Genomic DNA, 11812 nt, shown 5'->3' with positions numbered 1-11812 from the left:
AGACAGACAACTCAAATAAAATCTCAATGCCACTTAAAAATGTCCATTTTAAGTTGACACGCATTATGCTGGCCTTGGTGCTGTGGACCTGATGATAACTATACTAGAATGTACTTAGAAAGTAAGCCACCTTTAATCAACAGGATCTGTTATACCAAAGTTCTTAGCGGATGCAACCCTTGCCTAATGTGTTATATACTTAATATTTGTTCTTGTCCCTTTTCTTATTTGAACATCTTATCGTAAGCCTCTTCATTGCAATTGGTCATTCATAGTCATATTTCTAACAAAAGTCTCAAATGCTTGGCATCCCTGTATTAAGGAACAATACAACACGTGCTGTCTGTTCAAAATTTTACTTAAATGCATTAAGAAGACACATTGGAATGCATAATGTCAGATTCTTGCGGGGTTCATTGATAAATGTTTAATAAATGTAGAGCTGACAATAACTAAGCTTGAAAGCTTGATAGCATCATACAAGCTGGAATCTCATCTCAATGAGAAAGTACTAACAACATTAAAAGGGGCTAAATAGCAAAATTGGAGGCACAGCTATATCAAAACTAAATGGCCAAGCCAAGGATACCTCAACTGTTCAAATTGACGCCACTCTTGGCATGTTAATCCACAAAAAAAATCCATGATCACATCTTATCTTCAAAAATTCAAGAAAAGCAGCTTCAAAATTATTATTATCATAATGTTCAAAGCTCAAACATTTAACAGGAAACAGATGCCATCGGTCTGTTATTTTCAGAATCAATCTTAACTATCTTAGAATCCTATTTTTCTTTAAAAAAAGAACAGATGGTTAAACTCATATTTCTTTATGTTTCACCTGCAGAATACATCTTTATAAACTCGGAGGAAAGATCAAAAAGCATGCTAAGCATTTTACATACAGTACTAACATTTTATGAGTAAAACAGCCTACTAGAAAGTTCCTCGTATTAGTAATTTCTACTTTTAGGGAGTATTGAAAGTGCGAGGAGATTGCAACCAGGAATAAATCAGATAAACCTCACAAAATAAATTGTAAAAATAATATTGACATGTGCACACACACACAGTTAATTCATTTCTCTACAATTCTTGTCTGCCCATTTGGCTGACAATAATATGCTCTCCGATGCAAGGATTTTAGTAAATATCAACCATGCACCTGACAGAATCCATTCATATAATTTCATTTAGAGATTAAAAAGTAGCTTATAGTTGGAATGAAACCATGAACTAACAGCCCATTACTGCACAATTATACACAAAGACTCCCGCATGCTCCTTCTGTTCAAGTGTGGTCCACTCTGGTTGTCTTTCATCAGAGCTAGGTTGCCATGAACTCAAAACAATTAATTCACCTTCAGGTCCCCTCTGCCCTCCAATTACTACAAGCTCATCCCCACAGGCCCTGAATGCCAGCCCCCAACCATTTGCAGTGTCTGCCCTTAAAGGCAATCTTCCTAGGACATGCCATGAATTGCTTTGCTTGCTATATTTTTTTACTTCATTTCGGGAGTGCTCTACTGCATACAGTTCGTTTTTCACAACAGCAACCAAAGGAGGTGCATGGGCAGCCCGATTGCCAGCAGGAAACATATTTGGAATCCTCCTCCATGTTCTAGTTTGAAGATTGAATTCTTCTCCACAAGTAAGGGAATCCTTATTATTTATCATCCCCCCTATTACATAGAACTTACCATCCATGAAAAATCCAGAACACAATTTCCGGGGTGAATGCATTTCTGGTAAAGTTTCCCAGATACCCAGTTCTGAATTGTAAAGTTCAGCAGATTTGAGGACAACTCCATTTTTGTCACAACCTCCTGCTACAATTGCAACTTCCCCATTGCTGCTTGAACCAAAGAGACAGCGAGGAGAAGCCATTGGAGATCCCCTGGACCAGATGTGTGTCAAGATACTATACCTCCATATTGCAAATCCAGATATTTCTTTCCCAAATACAAGCAACTCTGTTCCCACAGCTAAGGATTCCTTATCTGCATAGTTGAAGCAATCATCTGATGGCATCCTAGGTAGTCTCATCCATCGGCGCCGCTTAGGATCATAAGCCTCCCATCCAACCAAATTGCATGCCAAATATATCCAATGTTCAATAATCCCAAGCTGTCTTCTCAGGCGGTACAGGTAGCCACTGTGAACTAATGAATTGAAGCGACTGTTTAATGAAGAAAGGGAGCCATAATCTGATCTTGAGGTCCATGCTAGACACTGCATAGCTATGTCATCTTGAAGACCAGGCAAAAGAGAATCATCTGACCCCTCTTGATTCCCATCTGCATCTTTTTGCTCTCCAGGGCAATCTGCCATATCCATTGGGATCAAATCAGGGCCCTTCATCTCAACAATCTGAACTCCTTTCCATATATCAAGCATTGCTGCTTTTTGGCTGTCCCTCAATAGCATTTCCTGACCATCAGTATTTTCTTCTTCAAAATTCAATTGCAAACCAAGTTTCTTCAACTCTAGCAAGTACGATATAAAATACCATTGATTCTGCTGCCACTGGTGTTCCAAATGAGAGGAAGCAGGAAAAATCTCCAGAAAGCAAGCGCCTTGCCCTTCAAACATTTTTATAGATTCTAGCCAAGATTTAAAAACTCTTGATATTGCTGATACTAAGAAATTATTTTCTTTACAATGGCCAAAATTTGGCGCTCATACTAATTACTTAGTCATAGTATATTGGCAGTAGCAAATGCCAACCTGATGCACAAAATCTAGAACATCCAGCCTACAAGTTGAGAACAAAATAATAACTTCTGTTGTTCAGGAGCTCAAGATCTGCTGTGTAAACGCTCCTCTGCATGCTCCTCCACATGCCTGTTACAAGACTAAAAAAAGCAGATTTTACCAAGTTTTAACCATTCTTTTTCAGTAATCAATCCCATTTGTAACATCATTGAGCTCTAAATGTCCATTAATTTTTCATTTTAATGCAAAGACTAAAATACACTTCTGCATCCTGTGCAAAATCAATGTTTCTTTTCATTTTTTCTGTTTTTCTTAAAATTATTTTAAAAAGTACCAGTTCATTTGATTGAATTGATTCAGACTGAGCCTTGGAGATTATCTTAATTTTGGGGGGAGGCCTTCTTTCTCAGGTATAAACAAGTTGTCTTAAAGCAGAAATTGTTTGGAGCAAAACCTCAGCTGAAAAGCAGAGCATTCTTCTTTTGGTTTAGAAGCCTTTCCTCTCCCTTCCAGCCAGCGTTTGGTCCAAAAGATTTCAGCTCAGAGACAACTCATTTTTACCTGAGAAAAGAGCCCCAAAAATATAGAGATGAATTCCAAGGCTCAAGTCTGAATAGAATGGATCGATAATTTTTTCAAATAGTTACAAGAATACCACAAAAAATGAGGAAAAGAAACTAGAGCAAAACTTCACAATTCACCGGAAAGTATGTCTACTACAGGACAGGAAAGGAACAAGATTTATGGCAAGAAGAAGAGGAAGAAAAGAACCCCAAATAAATAGAAATGTGATCCATCACTCAGTCTAAATCGAATGGATTGGTAATTTTTTCAGATAGTTACAAGAACAACAAAAGGAAAAGAAAGAAGTAAAGAAACTAGAGGGAAGCATCACAATTCACTTTATAGTATGTCCACCAAGAGTTCAGGAAGTGAACAAGATTTCTGGCAAGAAGAGGAAGAAAAACGAACAGCAGCGAAGTAATTGAAACGGAGAAAAATTCTAATGCACAAAATTCGTTTCAGATGAAGTTATCTGAGTAAGATCAAATTGAAAATGAATGTCCAGTGCAGACTGAAAATCCTTAGAACTCTCTGGCAAACAAAATGCAAAAAGAAAAGAAACAGAAATGATTGTTCACAGAAATCAGTAAAACCCACAGATCCATGAGCAAGAAAAATATGATAAAAAAAAAAAAATTTAAATGACTGCACAGAACCCAGAAAAGAGCTCTATGAACAAGAAAAATAAGAAAAGGAAGATAAATGAGAGGACTTTAATTTGTCACAATGGTAATATATGCAATACCTTTTAAATGAATTATCCGAGGAAGATAAAATTGAAACTGTATATCTGGTGTAGGCAGAAAATCCCCAGAGCTCTTAAAGAAACGGAAATGATTGTGCACAGAACGCTGAAATCTCCAGGGCTCTATGAGCATGAAAAATAAGAAAAGGAAGAGAAATGAGATGGCTTTAGTTTGTCAAAATTAGAATATTGTCAATGATAATAATGTTGGGGACATTGATAAATCTTCACCTCAGCAAAAGAAAAAAAAGAAGAAGAATAAGCAGATGAAGGTGAAAAAGCAATTGCACAAATGAAGTAGCTGAACAAGATGAGGTAAGTAGGGGAATACACTTTACTGCTAAAGAAGTTCAAAAAACGCAAGATGCAGTATCTAACTATATCAAGTGTTTTTTATTTCATTTTTTTCTTTAACGTCGTCCCTAATTCACACATGCTGCAAAAAATAAAAGACAAATGCTTCAAAGGATTGGTTCCAAAACCTAGGGAAAAATATTAATCTATCAATGATAGATTTAACCAACATACTAATAAAATCATTCACAAATTTCTCCTTCAACCTACTAATAAATTCAAGGACTAGATCCATAAACCTCAGGTAAGAAATAGTCCCCACAACATACAAATCTAATGTAAACCATAAATAAAATCCTCTCAGCCCCCAAAGAACAGTCACCCTTTTCAGTGCCATGAACTAATTAGAACTCTACAGTGCTGCTCCCTTATATATGCAAACTTAGGCCACATTTGACAATACGCTTCCTTTGAAAAATTTCCAAGATTGGAATGGCAGCTGCCTGGAGACAGTGAGGTACAGAGATGAGCATGGAAGCACATTTCAAATCAGGGTACAGGAACAATGATAAGGGTAAATGAATAGTCCCCAGAAGCTGTGGAAATAAAGACAAGGTGACCATGATTCAAGCCCTTGAACATGGACCAATCCCTATATTTATAAAATTAATCTAAATTTTATCATTATGTAGAAGCAAAATGCAGGCTGCCACTACTCAAATCCAAACAAGAACAACTTTGCAGGCCATGGCCCATGACAATAAATGCTCAGAAAAAAGACATTGTGAAGACAAACTTGACAGAAAAGTAAAATAAAATCAAAACTAAAGCTAATGCGCAGTTCTTGCTTCAAGAAATGGGCATATTGTAAGTCTAAAGACAGAAAAATCGAGAGAGAAATGAAACAGGGTCGTCTTGCCTACATTTACATCAATAAATCCCATTAGTAAAAAGCTCTCAATGTCCATCGATGTTTTCATCTTAATGTGAAGACATGCATGTGTTTCTGAACAGAAATACCAATATCTTTGTAATCAGTGTTTTACAAGATTTTTCCACCTTCCCCCTTGTAATCCAAATAAAAGAAGCAACGGTTCCTTTGTTTTGGTTAAGGAAAGGAATTAGTGACTAAAAAGGTTGGAAGATATAAATTCCTCCCCACTCATGTTCCACGGAGTAAAAGACAAAAAAATTGAATCAAAGTTTCAAGGATTGGTTCAAAATAGGAAAACAATCAACTACAGCAATGACAGATTTTACCTCCATTTTAATAAAATTATTCAGTAATACCTCCTTAAATCCGAATACATAAAAGGACTAAATAAAAAAACCTCAGGTAAGAATAAGTCACCACAACCTACAAATCCTTTCTCTCCTCCCAAGAACAATCACTTTTTCAGGGCCATGAACTAATCAAAACTCTTCAGTCAGAGCTGATCTCTAATATGTTCAAGCTAATCCCATATTTAAGAATATACTTCCTTTTAAAGATTTCAAGATTGGAAAGAAACCAACTGGTGATGGTGGCGTGCAGAGATGGGCACAGTCAGACATTTCAAATCAGAGTACTGGAACAAATGAAAAAGGGTACATATGATAATAAAGTCAATGGGAGACTTGGCTATGAAGACAGGGTCCACATCCCTGTACTGGAATTTCAAGATGACCATGACTCTTGGCTCATTCATTGAACTTTAAAAGTTTGTTTAAATTTCACCATTAAGTGCAAGCAAAATGCAGTCTGCACTGCTAGTCAAATACGAACAAGAAAAATTTTTGCAGACCACGACAGCATATGCTTCAAAAAAAGGCATTGTGATGATAATCTTCACAGAAAGGGTAAAAACATAAACTTACAGCCAACAAACACTCATTACTTCAAGAAATGGGCATATTCTAGCCCAAAAAGGCATTAAAGTTTGAGAGAGAAATGAAACACTGTGTTCGTGCCTGCAATTACAGAAAATAAACTTCCCTTGCCAAATTGTGCTTAAAAAAAGCCAAAACTACATCAGGCAAGCTGTTCCACGAATAAAGAGGAATGCCTCTAAAAAATAAGCAAAATTTGCCATTGCTTCAAGAAATGCAAAGAATTTAAGATCGAAATAGCAGAGAAGTCAAAAAGAAGTGCCACAAGGGCTTCTCACTATACCATAAGATAAGAATCAATCCTTATGACATACATATCAAATGAACATTATCAGATAACCACACACAAACCTCTTTTATTACCTTTAAATACTCAGGTTATTAGCACCATGAACTTATATACTGCAGTCTGGAATGATCTCTTAAACATTAGAATTTAAATTTTTAATCAAAACTCAACAAAACTTACAAGATTTTCTGATCCACCTCAAAGGACTATCACATCAGATTTCAAAATTAAACGCTAAAACAAGTGTAATTTCCTAAAACTTCACAAAACTAATCTGAATAATCGAACATGCACAACCAAAACAGGGTTCAAAACTTCAATCGCTGCTGAAGTTTAAGATATAGAAGACTTTCATCTAAGCTTTGAAAAAAGAAAACCCTACTTGCACATAAAAACAAAAAACTTCACAGTTCCAACTCTAGAAATGCCAATCCTTATCAATTTCCAATTGCAAACCCATTTAAGCTTGAAAATAATAAATTAAACAGAGAAATGCAAGCCTAACAGAGCTGTAGAAAACAGCAAATGTAAATCCTAAATTATCAGAACTGACATTATCTTGTGATGGCAACTCAAACAAAACATGCAAAAACTTCAATACTAAAACCAACGAACTACCGATGCTTTAAGATATAAACAGAATCAAAGCTCAAAAGTCAGAATCTTGCATTCACAAACAACGGCAACGAAGGCTTCTTGATTATACCATTACAATTCTAGTTTCCTCGGCCAAATTGAAATCAGAAAACACAAAATTTGAACCAAGACAAACCTTTCCAATATATCGGAAGGATTAAACATTTTTGTCACGCCAACCCTACAAAGGGAAATAAAAGCCTAAAAAATGCCACCACCAGTTCCGCATACGTATAGAGTTTAAACTTAAAAAACTGGGATTTTAACAGAGAAATGAAACGAAGGCCCCTATCTGCATTTAAGGAAAATGAGCTTCCCTTAGCTAAATCGGCCTTTAAAAAAACTCCAATTTTGAACGAAAAATGCCGTTCCAAATCATCAGGGGGATGGATTTACAACTTCTTGTGACGTGAACGCTAAAGAAAAAGCTTGACACCTCAATGCTATGGATAAAGAACGATCATTGCTTCAAGAAATTTTGCTTAAAACAAGAAAAACTTAGAGGGAAAATTTCAAAAGGAGCTCCTCACCTTATTTACATAGTAAACGCTTCCCCGGGCCAAATCGTCCTTCAAAAAGCTCCGAATTTGAACCGGAAAACCGTTCCAAATCAGGAGAATGGTTTACACTGCTTTATGACAACAACTCTATCAAGTTAGGAAATAATATAAAAAATCACAGCCTAAAAACAGACAGAATTCAAAGGATGCACATAATTTAAGCTGAAAATTTTACAGGGGATTAATAAAAACTAGGTCTTCTTACCTGCATTTACCGAAAATGGCTTCCGTAGACCGAATCCTGCACGTTCCAAGTCACTTTTACATCACCTTTAATAAGAAGAAAGAATACCTCAAATCAGAGCCCAAAACGACGGTTAATTTAAACTAATCACAGAATTTGAACACATACGGTACGTCAATTTTACAGATTAAAGAAATGCGTCCTCCCCACCTGTATTGTGGTAAAATGCTCTTCCCTGGGCGAAATCCAGCTCAAAAAGCTCAAATTTAACAGGAGAAAAAAGCCGTCGCAATTTGTCCACTCCAATCAAACATCCTGTTTAGAAACCCCTTTGGATTTGCCCGCAAATCTCTCGTGAAAACCCCCATCAAAGCTTGGATATAGTGCACGAATAACCGTTAATCGGCTTTTGGATCGGCTATTGTTGCGTCAACTGACGCCGATTCCCCTGTCAACTGACCTCGATTTCCCTGTCAGCTGACATCGTCGACAGACGGGAATATAGGATAATGAACCCTACTTCGGTTTATTTTTTTGAAGTTTGAGGGCACATGGTGGGTTGATAAATACGAGGGGCATGGGTTAAAAAATTCAATGGATGGAGATAAGGTGGTGATGTTTTTTTCAATTTTTTTTTCTCTAGTGATGTGGTACTTTTACTTTTAGTAATGTTAGTGGGGATGGCTATAGAAAAAAAGAAAAAAACAAAGGGCTTTCCATGTGACACTAAGCTTGTCTTTCACATCTCAAGTGCTTTATTTTATTGCATGTGGAGAATAATTTTACATTGACTTGTCAATGTCACCATTACCTATATGTGGTGCTCTTAGAAGTGGTGTGGGGTTGGGGAATTAGGTTCCCATGTTACTTACTATAAGTAATTTTCAGGTTGTGTGCTCTTTAAAAAAGGTTGGAAATTTTGTAAGGTTAATCAATGGTTGGTTTTTATAGATGGTTTGGATAAACTTTTTATTGTCAGTATGACATGTTTTCTATATTATGAAATATTTTTGACTTGGAGTTATGAAACAATAAAGAGGGATGAACAAAGAGGACCTTATCTTCATTTAACAAAACTGAAGTCGAAGGTACAAGTTTGCAATCACAACGGTTCAAGAGTTATGAATTAGTAAAGGGGATGAGCAAAAGGGGGACCTCATCCCATTTAACAAAATTGATGTCGAAGGTAGAAGTTTGTAATCACAATGGCCCAAGAGCTATGAATCAATAAAGGGGGATGAGCAAAAGGGGAACCTCATCTCTATTTAACAAAACCGAGGTTGTTGGCACAAGTCTCAATCACAATGGTCCAACAAGGGTTTGAACCTTGGTGGATAGAATGACAACACCACCATTAAACTACCACGCTATGGGAAGAACCCCAATTGTCTATTTTCAACGTTATACATATATATATATAAAAGTGAGGTTATGCTATGAATCAATAAAAGCGGATGAGCAAAAGGGGAACCTCATCTTTATTTAACAAAACTGAGGTTGAAGGCACAAGTCTCAATCACAACGGTCCAACAAGGGTTTGAACCTTAGTGGATAGAACGACAACACCACCATTAAACTACCACACTATGGGAAGAACCCCAATTGTCTATTCTCGGCGTTTTATTTAAAAAAAAATTATTTATCGATAAAAGTGAGGTTATTGATTCTCTCGATTGACTCAAAAATTATAAAGTTGAATCTCGATAAAATATCATAAGACGTGTATTTGTTTTATAATATTTTATGATGAAGTTGGGATTGTTTTTCATGTGACTTTTTTTTTTAGTTTTATCGTTTGTAGTGACAGTGAGATTGTTGTTTTTATCGTAAGATTGTGTACTACTGTGGGTTTTATTAGTTGATGACAAATGAATTAATGAGATGTTAGAATTAGAATAATTTGACTAAATTTTATAATGCACATTTTTTCTCAAAATTCTCTTACAATATCAAAATTAATTTATCTACCATTCTATTGGATGAAAGTTGTGAACAATCTTATTAGTGTGATGTAAGCGATGGAATCTTTTAACTTTTTCATTATTGTCTTATTTGATTCAAAAGAAAAATATGAGATTGCAATTAAAATAATTAATAATTGCATTTATTAGTTTAAAACATTTTTAGAATTAACAATAACAAAACAATATTTAATAAAAGTTAATCAATAATTATATATTTTTAATTGAGAATGCTAATGCATTCAATTTTTTTTATTAATTTAGTCAAAGAGCATATAAAATTAAAAAAATTGAGCAACAATCTTATAGTCCACATTTACTTTTCTATTTTAAAATTGTAAAAATATCATTCATCTTTCCTTCTATTAGTTCATGTTGGGAATAGTTAGTATAAAAAATAAAAATAAAAATTTGTAAATCACACATCTAATCTAATGCATGTTTTATTCATTAAATCAAATTTCAAGTTTATTAATCATTCTAATGACATGAGCACTATTATATACATCGCAATAGTCATTTTCTATGTGACAAGGTAAGTTATATAAAAATATTTTTTTGCCTTGATAAAATTAACTTTATATGCATTGTCTCCTTAAACAATATTTATGTATCACTCAATTAATTAGACACAACAAAATTTATTGTAATGTGTCTCTTTTTTTTAATGATGTTATTTAATTAGTTTTATTTTATTGTTGTGTATACTAGATGTAGAGTTTTTTAAAATAATTGGTATTCAAAATTAAAACATGGGTTGTTTTAGAAGTTGCATTTCAACTTAATGAATTGTAAAAAACTATTATTATATTTTTGTGTATATTTTATTATAGAATTTCTACATATCTAAATTTTAGATAATTTGAGTGTTGCAAATCCTTTAGATCACCAAGATCATCAACTTGTAGTAATTGATAATTGGTGTATGTATGAGGTTAGAAAAAAAAAACACAATTAAACTTCCATTACCATGTCTTGCATTTTGATAATTGATATTCATACCATATTGAAGATTTCTTTTGCATTAAAGCTTGGACATCTTAAGTCTTGAAGCTATCAAGATTGATGTCCTAAAACACCAATTTCCATAGCCTACTAGAGAACTCCTTTATAGTTGAAGTCAAAGTCAAATATCCTTAATCTTTGAGTCATACTCCCAATTTCCTATAGAAGTTGGTGTGTATATAAATACTCTGATAATAAAATTGGTCTCAAGAATCTTAAATGTTTATCTTGTTAAAATCTTCCACCTCTAGTGATTCATGATGTACTTTATTCGTAAACATTTTTTTGGTAAGGAGAAGTGTTCAATATGCTCCCTTATATTTCGAGAGGGAGGTCCCACACACATGCTATATCATATTTGAGTTAGATGGTGTCCTTATATTGTGAAAGAGAGGTCCCACATTAAATCATTTATCAAAATCATGGTGGGATAATCCATTTTATTGAAGTCACAAAGGGATAAAACCTAACCCTTCTCCTTACCAACAATAATCAAACCATGGTGAGTTCTTTGTGAGCCCAACTTTCACAGTAACTTGACTCCTATCTATGATCATCATTGATCGTATTCAACATGATTATTGTTAGAAAAACTCACCAATTCAGCATATTCACCTCACAAAGCTTCTTAACATGCAAACTTGAATGTCATGACACTAAATTCACATATGCTAGAGTGAGTTGCAAGGCTCACTAACTCAATACTAAATAAAAGTCAATAATGTGAGTTGATATCATTGGTAAATCTCTAGCGAAGTTATAGATTGCAATAACATAAAACATATTAGATTAACTACTTACAAATGTGGGTTAGATAATATCAAAATTAAATACTAAGGTATTAATGTAGTAAATTTAAAGAAGGCTAATGGCTCTAGGTTCTAGGTTTGATGGTGTATAGTTCTCTTATGAAATTTTTGGGATCTAGGTGTTTTAGCACTCAAAAATAGATCACATTTATTTGTTTTAAGTCTTAGACTCTATGCAAGA

At 34.5% G+C, this 11812-nt stretch overlaps 1 protein-coding gene across 7 annotated transcripts; it reads right to left on the bottom strand.

Annotated features, from left to right (window-relative positions):
• Positions 1-1009: 1009 nt before the first annotated feature.
• Positions 1010-8404, bottom strand: LOC131063794 (F-box/kelch-repeat protein At5g60570). 7 transcript variants are annotated; one of them, XR_009111135.2, is made up of 5 exons: positions 8067-8404; positions 7878-7942; positions 7643-7740; positions 4025-4147; positions 2862-3276 (listed from the first exon to the last, which is right to left on the bottom strand). XR_009111135.2 is itself a non-coding variant. In XM_057997731.2 (4 exons), exon 4 carries the CDS (start codon positions 2590-2592, stop codon positions 1237-1239), a length of 1356 nt encoding a protein of 451 aa, XP_057853714.2. In that variant the 5' UTR covers positions 2593-2855; positions 7643-7740; positions 7878-7942; positions 8067-8383; the 3' UTR covers positions 1010-1236. The 7 variants fall into 7 exon arrangements, 4 of the variants coding, with proteins under 4 accessions (XP_057853714.2, XP_057853715.2, XP_057853716.2 ...); XM_057997731.2 differs by lacking the exons at positions 2862-3276; positions 4025-4147 and adding an exon at positions 1010-2855 and having other exon boundaries at positions 8067-8383; XM_057997732.2 differs by lacking the exons at positions 2862-3276; positions 4025-4147 and adding an exon at positions 1010-2844 and having other exon boundaries at positions 8067-8383.
• Positions 8405-11812: the final 3408 nt, after the last annotated feature.

The sequence above is a fragment of the Cryptomeria japonica genome, chromosome 1, assembly GCF_030272615.1.
Source record: "Cryptomeria japonica chromosome 1, Sugi_1.0, whole genome shotgun sequence".
NCBI lineage: Eukaryota > Viridiplantae > Streptophyta > Pinopsida > Cupressales > Cupressaceae > Cryptomeria > Cryptomeria japonica.
The sequence above is the reverse complement of the archived record's forward strand: the minus strand, read 5'-3'. Positions and strand labels throughout refer to the sequence as shown.